The sequence below is a fragment of the Trachinotus anak genome, unplaced genomic scaffold, assembly GCF_046630095.1.
Source record: "Trachinotus anak isolate AG129_WGS33_773 ecotype Australia unplaced genomic scaffold, CSIRO_AGI_Tana_v1 ptg000013l, whole genome shotgun sequence".
In the NCBI taxonomy this organism is placed as follows: domain Eukaryota; kingdom Metazoa; phylum Chordata; class Actinopteri; order Carangiformes; family Carangidae; genus Trachinotus; species Trachinotus anak.
This window is the reverse complement of record NW_027273864.1, coordinates 21173510-21201381: the sequence shown is the minus strand read 5'-3', so window position 1 is coordinate 21201381 and position 27872 is coordinate 21173510. Positions and strand designations below refer to the sequence as shown.

The following is a 27872-nucleotide window of genomic DNA, read 5'->3' as shown; positions in this document are numbered from 1 at the left end:
ATACACATTTTTGAACGATTTTATTTTGAAGTTCTGCAATTTTATCATTTTAAAGTCTTTTGTCTGTTTCCTGTCAGGCATGGGAACAACTTGCTTGAAATGTCTGTGTGTTAGTGTGTAAGCCGGTTATCATATCACTGTAGTTAATACAATGCGTGTTACCTGGTGCCCACCAGAGAAGCACACATTTTGCAACCTTTCCTTCCTGTTTTTGCTCAGTCGTATAGTCGAACAGCTCACAGATGTGTTTTAGGGATAAAGACAACATAACATGTTTTTATTGTGTATCACTGCACCAACAGTTTTCCTCTGAAATAGTTGGTAATTCAAACTGTATATTTTATTTAGATGACTCCTTTCACATGGTAGTTTAACATTTTCACTTGAGTAATTGCAATATAACCTTTGAGATGACTTTTTCAATTTTAAACTATGGTTTTGTAGAGGTAAAAATACTTTTTCTATGAATTTTTACATAATATAATATACACATACAATGATACATATAAAGTATAACAGAACACAATACAGCACTATACAATATAGTGGACCAAACTTAATTAACCTCAAGTACACCCCTCTATAGTATAAAAGCGAGGCAAATTCCAGCATATAAAAAATCATTTATACTTATTATTATACTATTATTCTACCTGATATAGCATATTATGGGTCCTTCATAGACAGTCCTTCATAACAGCTGGGGTGACTCCCTGATGACATCATTTCTGGCACTGTATAAAAGACTGGTTTTGAGACTGTATCCTATCAGAGACCCCGAGCTGCTCTTTGTACTGTAGCCCGACCATCATGCGTGAAATTGTACATCTGCAAATTGGACAATGTGGCAACCAGATCGGCTCAAAGGTAACAGAATAAAACTACTTTTCCACTGTTAAAGTTATAATATGAGTTAGGCCTGACTTTGTTGAATGTGAAATGTTGAGAATCTGATATGTTCTGTCTATGTCCATGGCCCACATCAAAATTTACAATGTTATTTTAAGAAGAATGTTAATGACACATCTATTATAATATAAACCACTATTATCTTATCTTCTGGATGATTATTGGTGCTGTTTATAAGAAAATGAACTTTGTTTTGTCACTCTGGCTGACATAAAATGAGGACTTAAATGTTTAAGTTAAACATTCAATTTAAGTGACACCAACTTGAGAGAAAAAATCACATATAATTACATTTTTCTTTTTAATATGATGCATATTTTGACATGCACTGGTCCTTTGCATGTCGCCAGTTGTGAGTGATACTGGGTGTATCCTGTCAAGTAAACGTAAAGATAAGGGCCAAAGCTAGACTGTCATGGGTGGGACCTTTTTTATCATGGCTACCACAAAACAAGAGAGAGGAACTACAAGATAATTCAGCTAAAGCACCAAGTAGTCTAATGATATTGTGCCACTCTGAGAATTAAAGGCAATGAAATATCATTCATTTAACTTTTAATATTATATATATATGATTTTGTGTGTCTGCAAAGGATTAAAGAAGATGATATAAGATAGAATGCATTTTAACATGTACCCAACTGGAAAAGACTCAGTGTAGGAATATATTTACCAGTCACACATTGAATGGAGAATTAAAGTTAGAGGATACTTTCACACAACAGCATACAAATCTCAACAGATCCATAGATTAAAAAGTAAAAGGCAAAAGGTGTAAAACAGCGGAAGATAGACCTCAGATCTCAACTTTGTCTGTGTATTTATGTTCTTGTTTGAAACACTAGACAGAGTAGGAGAATGTTTCATCATCTAAACTTCAAACGTTTTTATTTGTAACATGTTTCAGAAAACACAATAAGTTGCATCATTATTATCATCACAGTGATAATATTCTTCTGTGACTTTGTCTTTCTAGTTTTGGGAAGTGATCAGTGATGAACATGGGATCAATGCAACAGGCCAATATGAGGGAGACAGCAACCTCCAGCTGGAGAGGATCAATGTCTACTTCAATGAGGCACATGGTAAAGGAGAGGATATATTGACTGCAATATGCTCATTTTGTAGCTAATGATTTCTAATTACTTTCGTTTGATGAGCTGTTCACAAATAACTCATAATTCAGATGGTATTTTTTGTTATTCTTGAAATTGAACAGTGACAAACATATAACAAAAGTCTAATTTCTGCAATATTGGTAATAATCTCCACGGTTTCCATGGTTTCCCCAGGTGGAAAATATGTGCCCAGAGCCCTGCTGGTTGACCTGGAGCCCGGCACCATGGACAGTGTAAGAGGGAGCCGCATTGGGGCCCTTTTTAGGCCGGACAATTTCATCCATGGTGAGACAAATAACAAAATAGTTGTACTCGAGGGAATTCCTCCTGAGACCCTTTTGCCGTCACGTGGTAAAATCAGATGATTTTAATGACTGTTTTGGCAAAGGAAACATACAACTAATTACACTCGTGGTACTGTCTTATTTGGTGCTCCTGGATACCCAGGCCTCCTAAATGGCAAATCCTGCATTTGAATTGCATCATGTCTTTGTTTGGTGAAAATTAAGTATTTATAAAAGTAGAATTAATTCTTGTTTCAGAAATCTGAGAGTGAAATATATTTAAACATGTAGAACAAAAACATTGCCTAAATTGGAGTTTCAAAGATTTAACCAAGAAAAGTTTACATTTTATGTCCATTATTGCAATAGATAATGTTTGTTTCCCTCAATTTATTCTGTTGACAAGTGACAGAATTAGATGAAGCTAGACACTTTTATCTTGGTGGTACAGGGAACTCTGGAGCTGGGAATAACTGGGCGAAGGGCCACTACACAGAGGGAGCAGAGCTGGTGGAGCAGGTGATTGACAGAGTGAGGAACGAGAGTGAGAGCTGTGATTGTCTGCAGGGCTTCCAGCTGGTTCACTCACTGGGGGGTGGCACTGGCTCCGGCATGGGAACCCTCATCATCAACAAGATCCGAGAGGAATACCCCGACCGCATCATGAATAGCTTCAGTGTCATGCCCTCTCCTAAAGTCTCTGATACGGTGGTGGAGCCCTACAACGCCACCCTGTCGGTCCACCAACTCCTGGAGAACACAGACGAGACCTTCTGCATCGACAATGAGGCCCTCTACGACATCTGTTTCCGTACGCTGAAACTGACCACACCGACTTACGGGGACCTCAACCACTTGGTTTCCTTGACGATGAGTGGGGTCACGACCTCCCTGAGATTCCCCGGACAGCTCAACGCAGACCTGAGGAAGCTGGCTGTCAACATGGTGCCCTTCCCTCGCCTCCACTTCTTCATGCCAGGCTTTGCTCCCCTGACGGCCCGCGGCAGCCAACAGTATAGAGCCCTCACGGTGCCTGAGCTCACCCAGCAGATGTTTGATGCCCGCAACATGATGACAGCGTGCGACCCAAGGCGAGGGCGCTACCTCACGGTTGCAGGTGTCTTCCGTGGCAGGATGTCCACCAAAGAGGTAGATGAACAAATGCTTGCAATCCAGCAGAAAAACAGCAACTACTTTGTGGACTGGATCCCACATAATGTCAAGGTTGCCGTATGTGACATCCCACCACGAGGCCTCAGAATGGCATCCACCTTCATCGGCAATAACACGGCCATTCAGGAGATATTCCGCCGTGTGGGTGAGCAGTTCTCCTTGATGTTCAGACGGAAAGCCTTTCTTCACTGGTACACAGGGGAAGGTATGGATGAAATGGAGTTCACTGAGGCAGAGAGCAACCTCAACGACCTGGTGTCAGAGTACCAGCAGTATCAAGATGCCACTGCCGATCTAGATTGGGAAGCAGAGGATGAAGAAGAGGACGGACCTTCATCACCAATGACAACAAAGGTTCAGGCTCGCACAGGAGTTACATTGGAAACAGTGACTGAAACAACCAAAGAAACTGTAGATGAGTAGAAGACATATAGTGTAGTGTGTAGGATTGACACCTTGTTGCAAGGAAGAGAAAAATGAATGTGGGATTTCTTGTCTTAAAAGGAACTCTTATTTTGTAGTTGAATTGATGCCTATGGTTGATTTAGCTAAATGTCTCCTATGTATGATTCAAGCGATTTTTATGTTTGTATTTTTGTTTTTTAGGGTTAAAGTTTTTCTTTGATAGTAAATATTTGAAAATCATAGAATTTTTTTCATGTATATATGGAATGTTATACCAGCTCTATATAATCCACAGCCATAGAAATGAAATTGTGATGTTAACACTGTTCGTCCATTTTTTAAAATGTTTTTTTTTCAGACCTACAGTAAATGTTGCATTTAGTGTTTTGTATCTAAGTTATGATAGTAATAAAAACAGTAAAACCAAAGTGAGAGCGTGTTCATATCAATACTAAAATACAACCAAAATATGTACCTTTTATATTCAGTTTTATCATTTGAAGTTAAACTGAACCCAACTGAACTTTACTATGATGGACATTGCTCTGACAGCGCAGTGACAGTGATACCAGTCTTGGCTGTCACACAGTTTCCTCCCACTGGGACAAGTCTGGTACATAGAGATTACACATTACTTAGCCAGAGTGTCTGCACTCTGAGATAAGCACAAGTGATGTGGAAATGTCCTGGTAATACTGCAGTAAAGTCGACCAGACTCATATATATACAAGGTTAAAGAAGATAATACTACATGTAACCCACATATGAATGTGGGTTATGGTGATGAAGACAGTATTGCATCACAGAGAACAATCTGCTTAAAGTTACAAGATAGTGATGGGGTCAAGAAGGGAAAAAAACCCTTTTACCGCTAAGAAGGTGGGGTTAATATCTAACTAAATGTTACCAAAGATGGAGCCACCACTTTCGCTGACTCGACTTAGAAGCTTGCAGCAGTGCATCCACGTCACATAAACCCCAAAAATTTGCATGTTAGCATACCATATTTCACTTCATCTTGAAAGACTTTAGTAATCATATTGTATATCAAGAGTAATGCATAACCATGAATTATTATATAGGAGCTGTTATGCTTAGCTCAGAAGGCACCTGGTTAACAGCTTTGCTAGAGATAAGGAAACCAGCACTCACTGAACAGAAATCATTCATAGGAACGGCAATTTCTTATTTGTCACCTCTTAAATTTAAACTATGTCATTTTCCAACCACTCGTCACAGGTTGCACATGTCTACTTATTTTGCAACCCCTTATAGCTTGGGAATCATTAAACTGTATATACTGTATTTAAATGCAACATTGACGATGTGTTCTTAGTTTTGCATTAAACTTTGACCACAAAATTAATGTTACAGAGTCAGTAACAATGGTAGAAGAAGCACTCAGAAGTTTTAATTAAATAAAAGCACTAATACAACAGTGTGGAAACACTGTTACAAGTAAAAGTTCTGGATTCCACTTTTTACTTGAGTATCAGAATCAAAACACACTTCAAGTCCCAAAAGTTAAAGCACTCATTATGCAGAATGGCCCATTTCAGAATAACATGTATTATAGGCTGGTGCTGTCTTATTAATGCTACAATGTCTATATTTGTTTGCAGCAGTTAAAGGTGGAGCTGATTATTATCACTTTATATAGGTTACTGCTGGATAGTTTTATGCATTCTAATGGGCTACATCATACATTAATTGCTGATTGTATTTTTTTTATTAATAATAAGATGGAAAGTATCTAAAGCTTTATGTAAATGCAGTGGGGTAAAAAGTACACTATTTGCCTCTGAGATGTAGTGGAGTAGAAGTAAGTTGCATAACTGGGAACTCAATATTAGGTAAATGTGTGCAGCGAGTTTCCACCGCTGGACACTTACGTTCATCCCTTACAAGGTTGCGCAGGACAACTTTTAACCTTGACTGAGCTGAATTGTGTAACATCAAAGGTTAAATGGGCGATTTTCTATTAGAAAATGTACTTCATGCTATAACGTTAAGATGCAGACCTATAATCATATGATTCCCTGTCTTCGGTTTTTGTTGGTTTTATTTTAAGGGGTGTTTCACTCTGCTGTGTCCAGTGTCCGTGAACTCCTGCGGCATGTTGCAGACTATCGGAAATGCGTAATACAGTCATGTGACTGTGCCGGTACAGTGGGAGGGGACTTGCGGCTGTCTTTGAACGCGGTTCAGTGATTTCAGTCACTGTGTCGGCGCATACCTACCGGCTAATCCACGCTTCGACTCCGGCATCGCCAGCTCCAGTCACCTCGTTAAAACCATGAAAATCTGGACATCAGAGCACATATTCAAGTGAGTATGTCTGTTTCGGTAGCCGAGATGTCTTATTTTTTATTTTACACCGGCGATGTGGCCCGGCTGTGAGAGGTTCAATGTCTAGCTCAGGCAGCAAAGTAACGCTAGCTCGCTTCGCATTTAATCCAGCGATCATCGTGTGCATAGTTTATTACATTTAAAAACAAACAAAATAAAAAAAACAAAAAAACACCACACTGGACGAAGGCAGTCGTTATTAAAGTGAGCGGAGGGCTGTAAGTGTCTGGTTGTAGAAAAAAAGCGGTACACTTGCGTAAGCTGGCGTTCAGGTCCAACCCCCAGCGGATGACCTTTCCCCTACATTGTGCAGCGCCTGTCTGCGTCACCAGGCAACGCCGGCGCGTCTCCCTGGCAACCATTCACCACTACTTTCGACTAGCATTTCTGAGTTTATTTATTCTGTGTTTATTTTACTTTTATAAAACAGATTGTCATTTATTCCAGTTTCGTTCAGTCGATTTAAATCTCTGAAAAAAAAAAAAAAAAAAAAAAAAAAATCAGATATGCGGTTTTAATGGTTTAACATCACCGGCGCATTACTGTGTAGTCGGTGAAGGTTTAGCTAATTTTAACTATTCTATACACTGTTGGATGGTTAAATCCACAGCAAGGCGTGGAGTTAAATGTACACTTCCCTCTTTAGTTCAGAGGAAAGGGAATTCAAAGTAGTATGCAATGGAAATACTGCAGTAAAGTACAAGTACTGAAAATTTGCACTTCAGTACATTAACTATTTGTTTAAAAAAACTAAGAATGTGGGGCACTTAGGTGTAGTAAGTTTGAGTGTGTGTGTTTGTATGATTTATTACTGCAATGTTACAGTCGTTTAATTTATTTTGGCATTCCCTCAACAGCCATCCTTGGGAGACAGTGACCAATGCTGCTATGCAGAAGTACCCCAACCCCATGAACCCCAGCGTGATTGGAGTGGACGTCTTGGACAGAGGCATCGACAAACAGGGACGCCTCCACAGTAAAAGACTCCTCAGCACAGAGTGGGGCCTTCCCTCTATAGTGAAATCTGTAAGTGTCAAAATCCATAATTAGAACTGGTCAGCAGTCTGACATTATAGTTAAAAACCTGCTGCAGCTGCTTAAAAAGTTGACATGTGACTCTGAACGGAGAAACACATGACCTGACATGTCAGTTTGTGCTCGTGGTCTGGGTGCTTCTCTTAAAGGTAATTTAATCATACTTTTTACTGTGTCAAAAGTATTATAATGTATATAACAAAACACATAATCTTCTCATACTGTGGTGATAAACTGGCTTAAAATTACTTTAAAAGTCAAACTATGAAACACCACATGAGAATCCAGTTATAGGCTCAGTCAGTTTAGTACCGGAGGTAGGTAAGTTAAGGCTTTCCAGCCAGTGAGTGTGACCTTAACCCGCAAGGCTATTTCTGTCCAGGGGTATCAGCAGCAGCAGACCAGGTTGCTGACTGGAGGCTGACTGGAGCCTGACTGGGCGAGTTTGTGGCTTTGTGCCATGGCTCGTGTTGTACAGGACATGGTAGTGCCATTTCTGTCATTGCCAAGGTGTTACCCATGACGGCGTATGATGTAACTTTCCATCTCTGTGTCAGCTGGGTTAAAACTAGAGGTCACTGAAATGCAGAGCAGTGACGGCGGCTCTTGGATTTCTGCAACATGTCATTTGAACTTTCCCCCCTTTTCTTTGACTCTCTGAATGCAGTAGTGATAAGGCTGGAAAAAGATAATGTCCTGTTACTCTGTCTTGTTTTAACGTATCTAAACATTTGCCAATCAGCTGCTGTTCTTTAGCACTGACCTTTGCTGTGTATGAATAGCCCCTTTAATTCCAAGGACAGTCTAGGACACGGACTGTCCCAGTGATTGATAGCATATTAACATAACCCTTAATCAGATTGCGTCAAACTAAATCTCTCCTGAGCCTCAGTGTGTATGTCTAGACTGGATATGCCATGAAGACGACTTCCTGTGACATCAGTTAACCTCTGTATTTTCAGCTTAAGACAATGAAAAAAAAATAAAATTAAATAAATATATATATATATATATATATATATATATATATATATATATATATATATATATATATATATATATATATATATATATATATATATATTGACAGAAAACCTCACCTTAAAGCTCAAACTAGTTGAAAAGTGACCTATCCAGAAGTGGGGTGGAACAACAAATTCATTCAGATTTCAATCTTTATATATAATTTTTCATCTTCACAAAAAATATTCTGAGGTTAAACAACAACTTCTGGTCTATCTGAAGAAGATGAATGTGAATTACAAAACCTAAAATTTAAATATAGCTGTTATTTGAATTTTATATTTAAGTTTCTTCCATTTAAATGTAACTGGTGTGTGAATTCATTCAGCAAAGTAGTGGTTGAAGACAAAGATTTGGTAAAATTTGGCCAAAGTCAGCAGATGATCTGTGTATTTATTGCGAACAGGAGGTGAAGCTTTGTGTATGTAATTAGTTTTGGGGGTAGTTCAGCCACAGAGGCAGCAAAAATAAATGAATAAAAATGTAAATCAATCAATAAAGGTATAATTTTCAAGGTATTAAGGCAGCACAAATAAGAACAAATTGCAAATTGTTCTCCCATTTAATTTCAGTTTGTAGTAAAGTGCGTTTCTTTTTTTTGTCTTCAGCTCATTGGCAACACACGAACATACACGTATGTCCAGGAGCACTCGGTTGTGGATCCCAAAGAGAAAACTTTCGAACTTCAGTCCACAAATGTGAGTATTCATTAAACTCCCCCGTGTTTGGGTTTTCATGGGTGCATAAATTCGGTGTGGGATTTTATTATACCTAGGGATAGCCTACTATGTATGAGACACACATAACTATGCAAGACACTATCTTACCTTGATGTACTAGCAGCTGAAATAGGATACTACCATAGGACATAATGTTCGCAGGAAGACACAGGTCGTAAATCTCTGCCTTGAGTTACAGCGTGATGTAACTATTAAAGACGGACGTTTTGACCCATTTTTTTTTCACTACATATTCTTATCACACCCTTTCAAGTGTTTACAGAACATGTTCTTTTTGCATGTGTCAACCACAAACACCCATATCCCATCTAGATCCACCTTTTGTGACTTCCATTTGACTGAAGATATGCAGTCATATACTTAGTGTGTGAAACCTTGAGACATTCCTGGAATGAAGTGCTTCTTGTTACACAAGTCAATAGCTCACTTTTCAGCAGGGAACATTCATAATGGTGTCTTTTTAACTTCCCTGACAATTATTACTATGGCCTGTGATATCTTAACATTTACTAATTCATGACTTGTAATATTTCCTCCATAGATTACTTTCACAAACATGGTGTCTGTGGATGAGAAGTTAACGTACAAACCACACCCTGAGGATCCAGAGAAGTAAGTTTTTACTTTGTAGGGATTTTAACATCGTAGCGATAAATCCTAAATTTCATAAGCAAGTAGATCTGTTAGGTTGTTAAAGGCAACTTTTGACCATGATTTCTCTAAAACCCTTTCTTCTTTAGAACAATACTGACACAGGAGGCTATCATCTCTGTGAAAGGAGTCAGTCTCAGCAGTTACTTAGAGGGAGTTATGGCCAGCACCATCTCAGCTAATGCTGGAAAGGTAAGAGATCCCTTAAAACTGTATCTTGAGTGGGACCCAAAACATTTGTTCGGCCTGTTTAAGGTAGTACCGCACATGACAATTGTTAAGCTAAACAACTAGGCAGAATTTTCTTTAGGTCCTGTGCTTACATATATAGTAATTTGCTGTGTCAGGACATAATTTATCATATTCCTGCCCAATTGTGATTTTTTTATTACCTATTAACGTAATAATTTCCCCCTGGGATCAATTAAGTATTCTGATACTGATTCTGAAAGCTGTACTTGCTTTAAAATGTGGTTTCCAACCTTTTTGGCTTTTGACCCCTTGAGATGATCACAAGTTATAGCCTCATTGTAGACATAAGCTCTGAGCAGTCCAACCACAGTGTGACTTTTCCTTTTTAGATTGTTTCATTTTAAGTAATTTTGAAAAACCTGAAAAGATGAAAAGTGTCCAGTATCTCACAAGAAAAGCAAAATATTTTGTTGCTATGCAGAAACTACTGTTTTTAAATTCATTTAAAAGGGATCATGTTGCACACTGTCAGACAATCTTTACTTGAAGCAATTTTTGGTTTACACTTGTTTGTATACAAAAAAAAAAATGATGGAAGTAGTTGTATGAATTTTTTTTTTTTTTAAATCAGTGACAGAAGTTAAAATCCTCCCTCCATGCTCTCCTCAGCATCAATGATCAATCCCAGGAGAAGTGGTCTTGCTTGTTGAAGAAAGGTGTGGGGGTCACTATTTGACAAACACTTAATTTGAAGCACACTGACTCCTTTTTACCCCTTAAATCATCCAGTGACCCTTAAAATTTGTCTCTGGGTCCCTTGGAAGGTTCTTGAACCTTTCTTAATGACAACATACGTTATAATTTTTGTCATTCCTTCTACACAGCTTGATCTAATTCTCTTTATATCTCCTCTTATGGTCTAATGCTTTACGTTTGTTCTCGATCAGGGCCGTGAAGCCATGGAGTGGGTAATCAGGCGACTGAATGCAGAAATTGAGGAGCTAGCAGCCACAGCACGCGGGACCATGCGCACCCCGATGGCTGCTGCGGTCACCGAGAAATGACACCTGCCGCTATTTAACAACAGAGTCTGACAGAAACTGCACGCTGGTGCAACCAGCCTCCCTTTATGATACTCTGGTGCTGTTTTGGTGCTCTGGGTTTTTGTATTATTTAACTCCTCCATCTCGAACTTAACTATCTACATTAGATAAATGTTTTAACAGCAGGCTGCATCATAAAGTGTTTTTCAGGAGACGCTGCTTGGCAGGACGGCAGTGATGAGAGACTTGGGGAGGAAACAAGGGTGGTGCGCTCAGGGACATATTTTAAACAACACTGTTATCTGTGTGTTTAGAAACATGTAGCATTGGCAGAGATGTATCAGAGGCACTGGGTGAACTGAAAAACATAAGAAAAGTGCCAAAGGAGACTCAATGCTTTTTGTCTAACCTCGTAAAAAAACCTTTGCTAGTTGTGTTTCTATCTGCCATAAGACCAGGAAGTCATGCCAGTGGCATGATTTCTTGGTGCACAACCATAGAGTTATAAAGAAAAACAGTTATGGTGTGATAGACAGTATAGAAGTGGATTACTCCTGTTGAGATTTGAGGGCAGAAAACGATGCTGTGTCACAACACAGCAACACAGGGGTCAAGTGCAATGTGTGTCAAGGTTACATGGAAGTGGTTTCAGGTGTCAGAGTAAACAGTGGGTTAACACAGTGACTGTGAGGCATTAATGAGATGTTTCACAGTCAGGTTTAGTTGTGTAAGAGCTATCTCTCCAACAATGTTTTCTTGCGGGACCTCAGTAATAACAAGACACTCTGTACCAGGTAGTGTTTGTATGCAAGCCTGAATATACACATGTTATTATGTAATAAGTAATATTGTTATTAAGCTATTTAAGTGAAATGAAGGGATCAAGGTACTTGCCATATTTATGTTTTCGATTACTTAATGTAGAAGACCTTCTCAAACACTGTTGTGCAAACAAGCATAACAATTACAACTTGTTTTCTAAACTCAAAAAGTTTTACTGATGCACATGGACATTTTTCCTCAGCATGTCCTTTCAGAGTAAAGGCTGAGACCTTTGCAGTGACTTTTATTTGCACTTACAAAATAACACATTTTAACAAAGAAAAGCTGCTACACATGCTGAGGGAGCTGATAATTTGTGAATGTATTGGTATTACTGTTTGAGAGATAAGATGTGCTTACACTGTGTGTTTGAGAAGGTCTTTCTTCATATAACAGACAGCAGTGTGGTGAAAGTGAACTCTTTAGTTTCATATTTATATTTTTTTCTACATATGACAGGAATATTTCAAAAAACAGTTTGTTTTGATGTGGCTTAGCTTGGCCATTGAGAAATGTGATATCACATACTTAGTTAGAAATTGTAACTTAAACATTTTGTCTGGGTGCCTTTGAAAAAGAAATGGTCTCACCGTCTATAGAATGTGGCAATGAAATAAATACATGTATAATAGAAGGTCTTTGCCAGTAATTCTTCAAATTAGGTACACCTCAGAATGAAATAGGCTTGGCTGCTGTTACAATGGAAAAAATCTAATATATTCTGAGAGTTAAATGTTTTTGAATTTTTGGAATTTGCATTCAATATAAGTTATACAATATTTAACACGGAGTGTATATTTATTCAAATTAATAGTTATTTTGTTTTCAAGTAGCAATTTGGCCTGTGTGAAAACCTCCAGTGCATATGAGTCTGCTAAAATAGTAGCTTGAGTGACTGTGAGAGGTTCAGTCAAGAGATGCTCATTGAATGTATGCATTCCAAAAGTCACTGTTAATTAAGGTGTGTGAAGGTCTGTTTTTCCTCTGTATCATCCCCCTCTATTCTCTATATCATCAGAGTCCAAACACTGAAGCGGTTATTCTTCATATTGTATGAACACCTAGGTGTGGACCAGTACAACTGCATTCTTCTAACATTGATCACTTGGTAGGATGCATTGATGTTGCATGTTTGAAATGGAAGGGCCACATGCTGCCACACTGTGGCCAAATGCTGGACTTCCAATTTCATCTTGACAAGTATTGTAAAAAGAAATCTGTAATGTGATGTCATCTAGAAAAAAGGTCAAGTCTTACTTTGACAAAAATAAGGGCCAAAATTAGTAATTTTCGTAATCGTTGCTATTTTTAACTTACTGACTGTGTGAAAGGAATAGTTAAAAATAAAGTTGTTCAAATGATTAACCGTGCCATTACTTTTTCTTTATGTGTAGTGTGTTTATGTAGATGGGATGATCTTGCATTCACCCTAACACCACTGAGTAAACACCTCAGGTACAGTTGAAATACATGTTATATATGAAAATATTGCAGGTTCAGTGTCTTTTGAATGACCTTTAATGGCAGTATGGGATGGGAGTATGGCATTAAGGGACTAGGCAGAAGATGCTTGGTCACCTACGTATTGATGAGGAAAATCTGACATTGGCTTACTGGACGCTGCAGGGGTCAACTATCTCCAGAAGATGGCAGCAATGCACCAGAAGAAGAAGAAGAAAAAGAAGCATTTTTCCCATAGACCGCAATAGTAAAAGAGAGGCCTGTAAAACTTTTAACAGGACACCTCCAGCTGTGCACATAGCCGAATATCAATCTTTCTAATGTATATTTTTAAGCCATGGGTTTTTAATCTTTGTAAAAGTTTTTCAAAGCTCAGAAAAAGCCCAGTAGAGTCTTTTTTCTCTGAGTGACGTCACCGCTGTGTACGCGCACTCTATCCGCGGTCACGCTGTGTCTCGGGAACGAGGATGTATTATAAGACCTTATAATACATCCATGCGTATGCGCCAGGCGAGCAACTTGTATTGAACTGAATGGGCGCCATTTTTAGATCCGTCATCCAGGTCTTATAATACATCCATGGGGAGGAGCTTTGACAATACCGGGACAGCAAACATAAAATAAAAATAAAAAAAAAATAAACAAAAACATGCCAAAGAACATGCCCGTATATAAACTGGGCATGAAAGCGGCTGATGTCAAGTGGCCACAAAGTGACAGGGATATTTTCAAGAGAAACACAGACTACATAGCGTTTATACCAATATATATTTAGGCTATTTTAATTTTTGAAAATTAAATAAGCCGAATTAGCTATTAAGATTTCCTGTTTTCAGTGTACCATGTGCAGACAACCATCGCTGGATTGTCTTGATATTGAAGAAAACTACAAAACATGATTTTCAGTAAAGTTCTTGGGTAATGAGGAGCGTCTCAATTTCTATAATGATCTTGTTCTTGATTGCATCCATTTTATGTTATTTTAGACTTCTAGTCCAATATTTCAGAGGGAATTACTGTGCTTTTTACCTCACTGTGTATTTGATTTTTACATATAGGGTTATAAAATACAACAGATTAAATAAATGTTTTTTCTCAGCCTGCCTTGTGATCACTATCTATCTATCTATCTATCTATCTATCTATCTATCTATCTATCTATCTATCTATCTATCTATCTATCTGTCTATCTATCTATCACTGTGCCCCCCTCAATAAACCCATTGGCAGTATTTATCGTCAGCCAATGAGAACCGAGTACAGGGCATTCCCTCAGCCAATCAGAGCCAGGGGTTTGTTTAAAGGTTTTGAACGGAGGGCCGTTTGAAATTAAACAGGCAGTGTTCAGGGGAAGTGTTAGTCAGCCCCATTTAAAGCTGTCCGTGGAGTTTGCATTTACTCATTTCATTTTTATTTATATTTTAACAACTTCAGATCTGCTGTTAGAGGGATTGCCCCTGCGACTGTGCGGATACAGTGGATAATAATTCCTTATTTATGTAGCAACAAACAGCTCTCGTAGCCGACGTAGCTGCTAGCTAGCTAGCTGGGGTAACTCGTTTGAAAGCTGCTCTCAGCTCGTTTAAATTCTGGATAGATTATCGGTCGGTGGTTGCTCTCGGTCGTCGTGCAATAATATCTTTAGGTAAGTGTTGTTTTCTCATGAACAGGGTTGTTGTGTCGGGTGTGTTGGTTAGCTGTGGTTACTGGGCTAACGTTAGCGGTGAACCGACGCGTCTAGAAACGTTAGGCACGGTGGCCACGCAGAGAAGATGACTAACGTTTCATGTCTGTTTAATACGGCAGTGTGTAGTTTTTAGTGTTTTTGTCCAGTTACTTTTTAAAATTTTTCTAGGATAAGCACAGGGGAGCATCGGTGATAGGCAGCGTTAACACTCCTTTTGTAATTCAAACCTGTTTTGGCATTGAGGCACTTTAGCCATAGGAAGTTTAGAGGCGCTAAAATAAGTCAATTAATTGAATATTATGGCCTCAGACCTATTCTAGGCTTTCCTTAACATAAACTGTCTGATTTGATTGATTCAAAATTAAACTCCAGTTTCCTTTTCCCCAGAATATGGACTCTTCTGCCAGACTCAAGCTGACAAAGGACATGAAACTTCAAAGGCCTGAAGTGAAGGTAATGCACAATGTTACCATAAAGATTAATATTATTATTACTATCATGTCGTATGAAGAAATTAAGAAAGTCAGTACAACAACAAAAACAGAATTACAGTAACTAGTTGTCACAATAGAAATCAGAATGTCACTCAGATAAATGATCAAGGACCAGAGCAAATGGAGCAAAACTGTTGCTTTCAGACAAAAAAAACAAAAAAACTTTAAAAGCCAGTTTAAGTATTTAATGATTTCCTTAAATTACAGTTGAGTGGTGAAGGACCAAAGCGGATTCCTGTGTCACAACAGTCACAGATGACTCAGATGGCTGTTGTTACACCAACTCAGCATCAGCGGGTCCTGGGTGTGTCGAATGGACCTCAGCGCATTCAACGACCCGTGAGCCATCAGAAGCCAGTATCTCATGCCTCTTTCGCGGTCAAGTCTACACAACCCTCTGATCAGAATGTGAACCCTGCTACTCAGAATTCAAACCCTGCCCCACAGCCCAAACCTAGTTCCCAGCAAAACCAGCCAAAGACACAGGTGGCCAAGGCGAACTCTGAGGTAGCCAAACCACTATCAGAATCAGCAAAGCCGGAGAATCCACAGAGTAAGCACATTATAATTCTGGACAAACTAATCAATGTTCTTTGTAGGTGTGTGTCTTGTTGTCTATGTTTGGTTTTGGTTCAAAATATCTTTTTTTTTTTTTTTTTCTCCCTATTTGTTAGACAAACCTGCCAAGAATGATTCTGCAGACACCTCTGCATCCAAGTATGTGTGATTTAATGTACTTACATTTATTCTCTCTCTCTGTCTCTCTGTCTCTCTGTTGCTGTTGCTGTTGCTGTTGTTTGTAACAATACACATTTCCACTCACACAGGAAGCGATGGAGCCTGGAAAACTTTGACATTGGCCGACCCTTAGGAAAAGGTAAATTTGGCAATGTCTACCTGGCCAGAGAGCGACAAAGTAAGTTCATCTTGGCCCTGAAGGTGCTCTTCAAGAAGCAGCTGGAGAAAGCCGGGGTTGAACACCAGCTGAGGAGAGAAGTGGAGATCCAGTCTCACCTCAGGTAAAGTGTCTTTCAGGTTGTGACAAATTTGAACTTTGAAAGTAGATGGGCCAATCAGAGGTGGTTTTATAGTGTGGTCATTCAAAATTATGTCATTTTAAAGGGCTTGTGACTTTGTTTGCTGCTGGCTGTCTGCTGACTTCTGTGTTATCAAGTCAAACCAAATTAAGCAGTTTCGACTTCATGATAAGTTGATGTTGCATACTTTGAATGAGTGCAATGGTAAAAGTCAAACGAGTAAGGAATTACAAGTCTTACTGACCTTGTTGTGTTTGCTAGCAGCTCTTGTGCAGTGAAATTCTGCATGTTAACACTACAACTACCTTTGCTTTCATCGTTGGTAGTATTTTCTGCAGCTAATCAGCTGAGGGTAGAAAATCCGCTTCCTGTTTACGCAGACTTCCACATGCCCAGTGTATGGGAATGGTCAAGTATGTATGTGTTTTCAGGTGTGATAATGTGAATGCAGATCATTTCTGATACAGAGTTAAAACAGTTATCTGCACAGAGATTGTTTTAATTTTAAAATGCTGTTTTAAAGAGAGAGCTTGGCAATATAAACAATAGTCTAACTCACTTTTCAAAAAAGTGTTTAAAAAGAATGTGTTGGCCAAACTGAAATTTACTTTTTTGGGTAATTGTGTGAACATGTTGGTTTGGTGTATATGCAGTATGGTTGTCAAGGAATTTAAGCTGCCACAGTCTTGGATGAACGGGTCCCCCAGTTTAATGCAGCTTTGGTAGACTCATGTCATATACAGGTCTCTTGTATAACAGGTGTTTCATTTTTAAAGCCTCCTACAATCAATTGTAAATATATGTTGTGCTTCATTTGGCTGTCGTAGTGCCACATGCTGTGTAGCAGAAAGACCAGGAAAAAACACTCATTGTTTCTATCTAGTTTCTATTTGTGTTGCAACTGCATAATTCGTATGTTATCATGTTGCGTTCCCTGTGAAAGTCCTGGGGTTGAGGGAAGTAACAATAAGTGAACTGGGCAGATTCAGTAAAAATAAAGGATTTTATTCACGATAACAAACTATAATGGAAAAACCGACAGTGGAACACTCAGTAAACCAAGATGATCAATTAACAATAACCACAAGAACGGGAGCATATTGCTATTGAAATTGATGAAAACTATAGCTCCACACTGCTATCTTGGCAACAACACACAGCTCATCAGCTGCCGAATAGCCTACTCTGGCGATGGCCAGGCCCGCTCATGCCACCTTTATTCTCCTGATTGGGAAAACGGTCACTTGCTGGAGAAAAGGGGAGAGTAGAGGACATACCAGCGCACACACACACACACACACACACACACACACACACACACACACACACACACAGGCACATAACACATCATGCTTGGTTCATGTTTCTGTTTTGTCTGTCTTGAGTTCAAATCTGTTTGGCTCATGCTGGTCTCTGCACAATTAATTCTCATGTATCCAATTATCAGCACTAGAGATCAGTCAAGTTTGAAAGTTTGGCCCAGAGTGATTACATTTTGCATAGATATTGAAATCCATAGAGTGAACTCAGAATGTGGACCTCATCTGTAAAGCAACCGCTGAGGCATTAGCTATTGCAACTGTTTATTTGGTTCTACCAATGTTTGCTCTTTTGACACCTTGGCTGGATATTTCAACAAAATTTCTCAGAACACTCTTCTGCATCGACATCCTGCAGGCACCCCAATATCTTGCGTCTCTACGGCTACTTCCATGATGCATCTCGTGTGTATCTCATCCTTGAGTTTGCACCCAAGGGAGAACTATACAGTGAGCTGCAGCGGTGTGGAAGTTTTAATGAGGAAAGAAGTGCCACAGTAAGTCTGCCAATTTAAGACCTTTTTGTGAAATGTATACTCTGCCATCAAATAAGCAGTTTACGTTAACTTAAATGCAGAAATGTCAAAGTTTATTAAATTAAAGTAATAAGGTTTATGTATGGTTTATCGTGATTACACAAACATGACGATATTTAGTGTCCTTTCCTGGGGTTTATAGAAAGTTTCAAAATTTAGAGGATGCTGTCAAAGATAATGTGATGCGTGTGATTCACAATGCTCTGTTCCTTGTGTGCTGTACTAGTACATCATGGAGCTGGCAGATGCCCTCAACTATTGCCACTCCAAGAAGGTGATCCACAGGGACATCAAACCAGAGAACCTGTTGCTTGGGGCTAATGGGGAGCTGAAGATTGCAGATTTTGGCTGGTCTGTTCACACACCCTCCTCCAGGTATCCACATGCCTTTTTACATATGGCACCTTTTTGGTTTTTGTGTGTGTGGGGGTCCCCCCCCCCTTTAAGTGAAGTATTGCATCTGTACAGTTGTGGCTTCATTCTCAGTGCTCAGGTCAGGAATTGAATTGGTGTTTTTTTACTTTTAAATGTAGACGACTCTTTTGCCAGACATCTGACAAACTAATCACAAAGTGCCTTACTTTATCAATCACTCTTTCCTTTTTCAGGAGGTCCACCCTGTGTGGAACACTGGACTACTTGCCTCCAGAGATGATTGAGGGTAAAACTCATGATGAAAAAGTGGACCTGTGGAGCCTGGGTGTCCTCTGCTATGAGTTCCTGGTTGGAAAACCCCCCTTTGAAGCAAAAAGTCATGAGGACACTTACCGCAGGATATCAAGGGTAAGGCAAGGGAAGCTGAGACTCCAACAACTGTCATATATATTACTAACTTTTAAATACAACATTAATGGTTATTTACAACAGTTTAAAAAATACATAGTCATAGTCAGAGACACTAGCATTATTTTTTTTAAACCTTGTACCTATGCATTATAGCCAACAGCGCATCAAATCACCCTTGCCAAAACACCCTTTTAAAAGTGTTATACAGTGGTGCTGTCTTGACACAGTCCCCAGAATATCACCTTTTTTTTTTTTTTTTTTTTTAAATATATATATTTGCCCAAGGATTCTTATACATCCACTTCTCTGCCTTGACTGCTACTTTTGTCCTTATGGGGTGTCCAACGTGTGCTGCAGGCATCTGTAAACAATGCAATGCTACACATTAATTCTTTTTTTTTGATGAATTGAATAAGTCTATAAAATACTGAAACACAATGAAAAATGTGCTCCATTATTTCCCAGAACCCATGGTACCTAACCTTACCTTACTTAACCTCGTTGTCTTTGTTGTCCAGGTGGAGTACACTTACCCTGCACAGTCCAGTATCAGTGCTGGAGCCAAAGACTTGGTTGCCCGTCTGTTGAAGCACAACCCCATGCACAGACTGCCCATTGAAGGAGTCCTGACCCACCCTTGGGTGGCTGAATACTCGACTAAGAAGCCCACAACTCTGAACAATGATGAGACCAGCCAATGAGCCTCTTTGTATTTGAGTATTGGGTCACAGTGACTGGCTGATGTGGAATCTAAACGCCAGTGTGCAGCCGATTATTTGAATCGGCTTGTACTACTTTATTGACCACAAAATAACGTCATATGGATTTTCTTGTTTGCAGGTATTTTGAGCCACTTGATATTTTTTCTCTTCCTATCCCTTTGTTCCTTTTGTCTTACCAATGGCATTCGATTGCCTGTGAATATTTCACTGTTTTTGTGTAATTATGAAAATTTTATTGACGTTTTTTTTTAAAATGCCATTACTTGGTCCGACACACCCATCTTTGAACTCATCCTTCATTTTCGTCTCAACTACACACCTGTTAAATTTCCTGACTGTGTCTTTCATGTTTAATGCTATCGTGGTGACAAAATCAGACATATGAACACCTACCGAAGTATTCACTACCACTTCTGCTACAGTAGGTGCCTCCAGGACCACATATGGCCATGATCTTACACACAGGCTCACAAGATGGAGGAAACTCCACAGGTGTATAGTTGAGATCAAAGAAAGCAGAGTTCAAAGATGGGTGTGTTCCGACCCATGAGTACTGAGTACTCATGTAATAATGTAGTAATGACTACTGAGTACTCATGGATCTGTACGTCAACATATTGATGGGTGTGATACCATTGCAAGATGGTTTTAGTGTGTCTTCTGTGCATTTCAAGCTCTGTTAATTGTTAAGTACATGGTTAAAAAGACTTTGCACTGAATGTCTGGTGTGAGATATCTGACTGTCATCGATACTCGCATCATCTCCAAAGTACTGTGTTTTATGAGGCTCCTTCAGTGAAATGCGGCCAGCAGAAGGCACCAATATACCGTCACTGAATTTAGAATGTTACAGATTTGGGAGTATTAATGTCAATGTTAATAAATGTTAATTAATAAATAAGTTCAGCACAATAAGGCTGTTCACTGTGTGTCATCATGGCAAAATGTGGTCCTGGAACGGAGTGCAGCAGTGGGGTGGGGAAAAAAGTCAGTTTTAACTGTTACGCTGGTCGTGCACCAAACCTGACAGACGGATTCACCTTGCGAAGCGATGAGTGTTGCTAAACAACACATTTCACTCTTAACTTCTACCAATGTGTGATGCATGCTGTAGTTAAGGGGGGAGCTTCTCGATTAGCTCAGTTAGGGCTTGTTTGCTAAACCTGAGCTGACTGCCACGTGACTGAGTTAGTTTCCCCATTGGCCGTTGTTCTTTCAAAATGAATTGGTGCTAACAGGTTAATTACAGGGGCATTTACAGCCTGTTGTTTTGCCAACTTAATGCATTTGTTGCAATATTTAGGGCGTTTTTTTTTTTTTTATATTTCTTCAAACAAGATTAGCCTAGTACATGGCTGGATGTGCATGGGAGCCAACTTTGAAGTCTTAGGGCTATGCCTCTTGTTATGGAAAGCCACCATGTTTCCAAATCACTGAGCCTTACCTTCATTATGGAAAATAAACTAACCTCCTTCCATGTAACATTATTACGAAAGGGGGCAGAGGAATGACTACACATAAGACACAGAGAGAAGCCACTGGTAACTGCTAAGCTTAAGTAACTAGCAGATCAGAATAGCATGTAAATTAATTTGAATTGGTTACACCAAGTGTTGAGTTTGTATTAAGGCGTAGTGCAGTAGCATGGCAAATGGTCAGACTGAAAATGAAGATGATGAGGAAAAAAAAAAAGAAAGGCCTGCTTCTAATACAAGGCTGCCTTAAAGGCCCATCACCTTCTGCTGAGGGTAAATAAAGGCCCTGATCACTTTTTAAAGAAATACAGTAGTTATATTGTTGTGGATCCCAGAAGGAGCCTGTGCTGTGCAAGAGACAAAATAAGATATTCCTTCTCTTACAACTTTCTGATGTGTAAATACAGCTCAAATCATAGGTCTTTGTCTTCAGTGTCTTAAATATTTGATATGTCTGTTAGCATTTTCCCTGCTCAAGTACTGCCCTGTGTGAGATGTCTCTTATATTTTTCATGCACATCAGTTTAAAATGCTATTGGATTTGAAAAAGTTCTTTTTCTAAGCCTTTCTGAAGCACATAAAGTGCTTGAAGAAGGAACAATTTGCAAAATATATTCCATAACATGTCTGCATAAAGCTAAAAGACCAATGGCAAATGAGGAATTACTGGTGAAATGTATATTGCCAGATGTGAATGAAATGTTTTAATCCCTAGTTACCTGTATGGTATATTGTCCAGCCCATAGGCCTATTGGTGTTATGTTTCTCTGTTATGACGCAATTTCTCTCCTGCCCGCTAGGTGGCTCCCCAGGCATTATAATCCTTTTTATATACAGTCTATGGGTAAAACTACCTTGAGGATGATGACGGGAGGAAATAAAATTAATCTCATGATTTGTTCGTTTATGCTGAAATTCCGTGTTTTTGCTTATCTGTAGCTTATTATTTTCTAAGTAGTAAAGTTATGTTTTTGCTTAAGATTTATTGTTTTTTGCCAGTAGCCTACATAGTTGCCTGTCTTTTAATGGCTGATAGAAAATGACTGAAGAGCGATGCATTCCCTCAGGGAAATGGCTGCGGGATTTGGGATGTGGGCTGTACCTACTGTACTTTCAATATCGAATACGATAAATTCTGTTATATTTTTTTGTTAAAGATGCCGACCTAACTTACAGTATACCGCATTTTCGTTCAAGAGGCCTCTGCTTGCGCATCTCTGCTCTTGACACCGTGATCACCTCAAAAATATCTCAGCACACAATTTTCCCGCATTTTGCGCTGCATTTGAACTGTGCGCCCTGGACTCCAGGCTTTAAGGTAAATCCGTGCATTCATATGCACCAGGTAACTTGATGCTTCAGCAGCTGGAGATCAGCCCTGTCAGAAAACAAACGCTTCGTCCAGATGTTGCCTGAGCAGAGAAATCAACACGGTGGACGACCAGGTCGACCGTGAGGCCTGATGCACGCCTGCAGCAGACAATCTGGCCAAGTGCTCTTCATGTGAGCATGCAGGAATGTGATGGTGGGGGGAAAACACGCGTGCTTTGAATTCCTCCACCGACATAACCTGATAACAGGCGTACAAAGGGCTAGAAAAAGCGCGGTGAAAATTGTGATGGACCCCTGATTTGACAGATAAACCTGTATCGACCCCCACCCCCATCTCATACAAATACCGAGGCACATTCATTGTAATTTTTTTTTTTTTTAAAGCCATAGGCCTCTGCAGCCTTTACACGGTGTGAATTAACCTCAATTTTGATTATAAAATAATAAATATGCAAGTATTTTCTCCACCATTTTCTGTCTTTTATTATTGAGAAAAAAAAAATACATGTTCTGACCATTTTTCGTTTTACATAAAACCACACACATTTTTACAATATAATTTCACTTATTTCTTTATTCTTTAATATTAATTTCACGATATATGATAACGACTTTGAGATATACATTCCATCTTTTTGAAACCACAATAACACACTACACATACGGTTTTATAACATTTCCACAGGACCCATTGGATTGCACAGAATGAAAAATGTCTGTATGCACATTTTCCTCTTTAATGATCTCTTTTTTTTTTCTTTTAGATTTTCAGACACCGAATTGTCGAGACAGAAGTCTTAAAATTAATTTCAGAACGGGCCATGTATTTTTCAACGTAATGGAAAGAATTATGTTAAAATTGAGTGTGCAGGATTTCATTTTGGGGTCCCCATCTATAGCTGAAATTTGGGCCAGGATGTGGGGGCTTGGGTGTATGACCACAATGTGTGTTTCAGATGAAGTCAATTTTGTTATTGCCGATTGAAAGGTCGATAAAATTAATGTCAAAATATCAAAGCATTAACCAAACACTTTCACGCAGAAGAATCGAAATTTTGAGGATTTTTTTTTTTTTTTTAATTTCCACTTCCCAGTTTTATTATCTTTTGTGTGTCTGAAATATCATACATTCAATGCATAGTTTGTATAGCTGCTGTGGATCATCTGACATTTTGCATTTCCAGTGTTTTCAACTGCTCGGGGAAGGTCCAGTTTCCTCATTTATTAACGAAACTTCTCTATTCTTTTAAATGTTTCTATACGCATTCATGTGTTTTTACTGCTGGTTATTGCCCTTGTGTTGCTTTTTCCGCTTTTCTTTTTTTTTTCTGGATTCACTGCCCAATAATCATATTGCAAATTACCTTGAAGAAAGTGGCACTTCTCTTTAAATAAACGTATCTTAATCATCAGTAAATCACATTATGCTGTCGAATGTCAGTCAATCACAAACTCGAGCGTTACATGAAGTGAAGTCTCATGTGGGGAAGCACCACAAGAGCGACGAAAAGACAAACTGCCCTTTTTGCAATTTTGTTTAAGGTCAATATTGTAAACGTTCACTCCACTGGAAAATACGTATCATGTACTTCTGTTCGCATATTTATACAACATGTATTGTCCATATAGTGTGTTGTTGATGCGTTACATTGGATTCCCTCACTGCCACTGACTATTCCTCTCTCTCTCTCTCTCTCTCTGAGTGTGTGTGTGTGTGTGTGTGTGTGTGTGTGTGTGTGTGTGTGTGTGGTGTGTGTATCTGTGTCTGCGCGCATTTTGTTTTGTATTGATGCAAGACAGTATGGGTGCGAAAATGTCTGCGTGTTCTTTGCGCGCTTTTTACGCATGGATTAAGCAGAGGGGCTGCGTTTGCAGGGAAGTCGTGTGTTTTATTTATTTACTTTTTTTTTCTTCTTCACTAAATGGGGGTTTGCAGTTAACATCTAGTTCCAGCAATGGCTTGCATCTATTCTTCTATGTTATATTTGAAAGCCTCTATGAGCCCCTCCATTGAGTGGATGAAACCAGATACGCTGCATATACCTCCTATTACAAAGATGGCGACATCAAAGAAGACCTGGTGCCATAGCAGCTTTCTCCATAAAAGCTTGAGGTGGAAGAGGCTGGGAAGCAGGAAGCAAAGGCCTGCACCTGTCAGGCTGCCAGTGAGACCCATGAGGAGGGCGAAATGTGGCACATAGATCGCCATGAGCAATGTGAACACAACAAGGACACATCGGAGAGTGAGTCCCCAGGATTTTAGGCGTCCGTCGCCTCCGTAGCAATCTGGAAAGTACGCACGTCCACTGTCCTGGAAAAACGTTTTCTCTAACACCTCGACGGCAGCGAAAAACGGCAGCGGATACGACAGCAAAGCTTTGGCCACGAGAAAGAGGTTGACGACAGCTCGGATAGTTGGGGGGAGGTTGTCTGTGATGACCTCCTTGGTTTCGTCAGCCCAGGTCAAGTAGGCCACCAGGGCGAACAGGCCCTTGAGGATGCAGGCAGCGATGTGAGTCCAGTTCATCATGCAGTGGAACTCGCTCGGTTTCTGCATGTTCCCCTCCAGAGACGGCAGGAAGATCTGCGAGGTGTAGCTGAACACGATAATCCCAATGGAGATGGGGAACTTCTTGACGTCGATGTAAAACTTGACCTTCTCCCAGGCCCAGTCCCTCGCCCTGGATAGGCAGTAAGCTATTACCAGGATGTTGATGACAAAGTGGGCCATCGTGCACAGCAGGCTGAACTTGGAGACGGCTTTCAGGTTCTTGAGGAAGGCGCAGGGGAGGAGAGCGGCGGTGGCGATGATGGCCCACGACTTCTGGGAAATTGGCATGTTGGGGAAGCTGTTGTACATGAGATTGCCACTGACCACCACATACAGGATGCAAGTCATCACTAGCTCTATGATCTGGGCTACATTCACGACGTGGCCACCTAAAGACGGGAATCTGGGCGCGCAGCAGGCGTTGGCAATGTCCACATAGGAGTCCCTCACACGGACGAGCTGCCCGTCTTCGTCCTCCTCGTACAGACAGGCAATGAGGATTTTCCCCGTGTAACAGCAAACTACGGCGGCGAAAATAATGAGAAAGAGTCCGAGGTATCCTCCGTGCAGGATGGCGTAGGGCAACCCAAGAACAAACATCCCCTGCAAACGTGAAAGAAAATAGGGAAAAAACACATTGTCAATGAGTGAAATTGTTTAGGTTTGGTCATTAAGTGTCAAACATGAATGCTGTCGTAATATATAGGCCTGTAGTTGATTTATTCTGATTCATTATTGTAATGCGGGCTGTGGCTTTAGTCGGCCTGACTCTACAATGGATGTTTTCATGTTGTGGGTTTTCCACTTCGCTTTGAGCGCATCCGCCCGCCTCTGACGTCACTGCGAGCCGGAGGAGACACACTCTGACGTCATAAGGCTCAGGCAGGATGACTGTGTCTAATGATTTTTTTTTTTGTCGCATAGTCTACACACACACACACACACACGGATCTCACTCTGGAGTGAATCCTCGCACTTTTTAACGACGCGAAACACTGTGCAAAATAGCTGCACCCTCTCATGGCTCTTTGGGCTGCAGGTGGAGGTGTAGGTGTAGGCTACATATAAAAATGCTTGTTTTCTGCTACTTATATCATCTCTGTCCTTTGGAGTGTATTTAACGACTTACTGCACTTCATAATATAGGGCTATTCGATAGCCAAATATTTATCTCCACACATCTTTACCCATTTACATAAATAAACGGATAAATGCAATAAATTTAGCTGCATTTTTTCTTTAAATAGCCCCCCCAAAAATAATCCAACAAGACTGTTAAAAGAAATAAGCTTTGGCTTTTGTAAACCCAGTTATCCATTTATACAATACAATGCCTGTGAGGTGAACAGTTATGAGGGACGTGCATCGGTGACACAGTGCATCACCAGCCAATACAGACAAAGACCGTGTAAGTGTTGGGGAGGGGGGCACTGACTACAGGCGCATCTTAATGTCTTCGCTGTTCTAAAATCTCTGCACTGCTCCTGTTCAAATGAAGGAAAATGTGACTTCATAAAGACTGAGTTGGTTCAACAAAGCTGCAATGTCCCCACCAGAAGCAGCCAAATTTGTCTGCATAGTTTACCAGATATATTTATTTCACTGTTATTGAAACTAACTGGACAAAGTTGCTTTCGCGTATGGGTATTTTAATGAAGCCTTTGTGCTGTCGCAGGTGTGCGGGTAGCTCCCGGAGGCGGCTCAGCCAATTAGACCCGAGCACCAGAACCGCCCGTTCATAATCCACGAAGTGCGCTTTTACCTGGATCGCATTCGTGACGTTCCAGCCCGCCTCCCAAGCAGTGATTCTGGGTCTGTCCTCAGACAGCTGGCTCGTCGAACCTCCATCCTTTGAGGCTGAGTGCGGTGGACCGGTGCCGTCCCTCTGGTAGTGGCTGTCCCCCTCCGTCGCACCTCCGTCTCCGCTCCCCTCTCCCCCTATCTCATCGGATGACAAAATGTCCATTTGCATGCCTTGCCGGTGGTCGTAGTCCAGGTCATCGCAGGCGGCGAAGCCCAGAGCCTCATCGTCGGTGGCGGCCTGGAACCCCATCCTGGCGAACATCCCGCTCACCTTCGCCTGGGATTTGTTGGACACAGCCGTGGCTGCATTTGACAGTTTATTAGAAAGCTTGCTTCTGATTAACGTCGCCATTTTTTGCTCCTCTCCCGACTCTTAACTGTCTGCAGCGTAATAAGTGTTTTTTCCTCCTTCAGTCACAAAAAAATATTGAGGCTACTTTGGGTTGCAGCTCTTGATTCTCTGCATCAGATAAAGCCGGGGGGGGGGTGGGGGGAAGCGCAAGTTTTGTTTTGAAGACACCGATGGTTTTCAGTTGCTATCTCCACTCCTGGTTCAGTGTGCGCCTGCTGCTCTTGATCATCCACAGGTTCATGTCACCTTCAGACGTCGCTGCTCCGTTTCTGCATCTTGGCACTGCGCTCTGATGCTCGACGAGTAGCGCACCTATCCAGTCTCTGAGGCAGTTCAGCGGTGTGCGCAAAAGCTTTACGCACGACGACAGGACCAGCCACAGGTTTCTGTGAGGCCTGCAATATCGTTTTTCCTTTTGGGTTACAAGGTGGCAGGCAGCGTTTCCAGGAGTTGGTTGTCGGTTTTCAGGTGCCTTTACTGATGCCAATGCGGTACCGTGGAGCCCGGGGGGTGGGGGGGAGGCAAGGAGGAGACACGTGTCCTCATCAGTCTGCCAATGCAAAGCACGTCTCC

At 40.4% G+C, this 27872-nt stretch overlaps 4 protein-coding genes and 1 long non-coding RNA gene across 5 annotated transcripts; 3 read left to right on the top strand and 2 right to left on the bottom strand.

Moving 5' to 3' along the window:
• The first annotated feature begins 709 nt into the window (after positions 1 to 709).
• On the top strand, positions 710 to 4321 carry tubb1 (tubulin, beta 1 class VI). The gene is made up of 4 exons (XM_071493890.1): positions 710 to 867; positions 1886 to 1994; positions 2202 to 2312; positions 2763 to 4321. The coding sequence occupies exons 1-4, from the start codon at positions 811 to 813 to the stop codon at positions 3905 to 3907; spliced, it is 1422 nt and encodes a 473-aa protein (XP_071349991.1). The 5' UTR covers positions 710 to 810; the 3' UTR covers positions 3908 to 4321.
• On the bottom strand, positions 3638 to 6805 carry LOC139630438 (uncharacterized). Its single transcript, XR_011693157.1, has 3 exons — positions 6491 to 6805; positions 6130 to 6193; positions 3638 to 3778 (listed from the first exon to the last, which is right to left on the bottom strand). It is a non-coding gene; the product is annotated as an uncharacterized lncRNA (long non-coding RNA).
• On the top strand, positions 5562 to 13109 carry prelid3b (PRELI domain containing 3). The gene is made up of 6 exons (XM_071493891.1): positions 5562 to 6217; positions 7096 to 7264; positions 8905 to 8994; positions 9578 to 9648; positions 9777 to 9879; positions 10827 to 13109. The coding sequence occupies exons 1-6, from the start codon at positions 6186 to 6188 to the stop codon at positions 10941 to 10943; spliced, it is 582 nt and encodes a 193-aa protein (XP_071349992.1). The 5' UTR covers positions 5562 to 6185; the 3' UTR covers positions 10944 to 13109.
• A 1427-nt stretch (positions 13110 to 14536) lies between these two features.
• aurka (aurora kinase A) lies at positions 14537 to 20687 on the top strand. The gene is made up of 9 exons (XM_071494649.1): positions 14537 to 14850; positions 15280 to 15345; positions 15594 to 15939; positions 16061 to 16103; positions 16214 to 16405; positions 18101 to 18239; positions 18505 to 18653; positions 18887 to 19061; positions 19583 to 20687. The coding sequence occupies exons 2-9, from the start codon at positions 15283 to 15285 to the stop codon at positions 19763 to 19765; spliced, it is 1290 nt and encodes a 429-aa protein (XP_071350750.1). The 5' UTR covers positions 14537 to 14850; positions 15280 to 15282; the 3' UTR covers positions 19766 to 20687.
• A 3219-nt stretch (positions 20688 to 23906) lies between these two features.
• Positions 23907 to 27872, bottom strand: slc32a1 (solute carrier family 32 member 1). Its single transcript, XM_071494648.1, has 2 exons — positions 26907 to 27872; positions 23907 to 25747 (listed from the first exon to the last, which is right to left on the bottom strand). The coding sequence occupies exons 1-2, from the start codon at positions 27297 to 27299 to the stop codon at positions 24560 to 24562; spliced, it is 1581 nt and encodes a 526-aa protein (XP_071350749.1). The 5' UTR covers positions 27300 to 27872; the 3' UTR covers positions 23907 to 24559.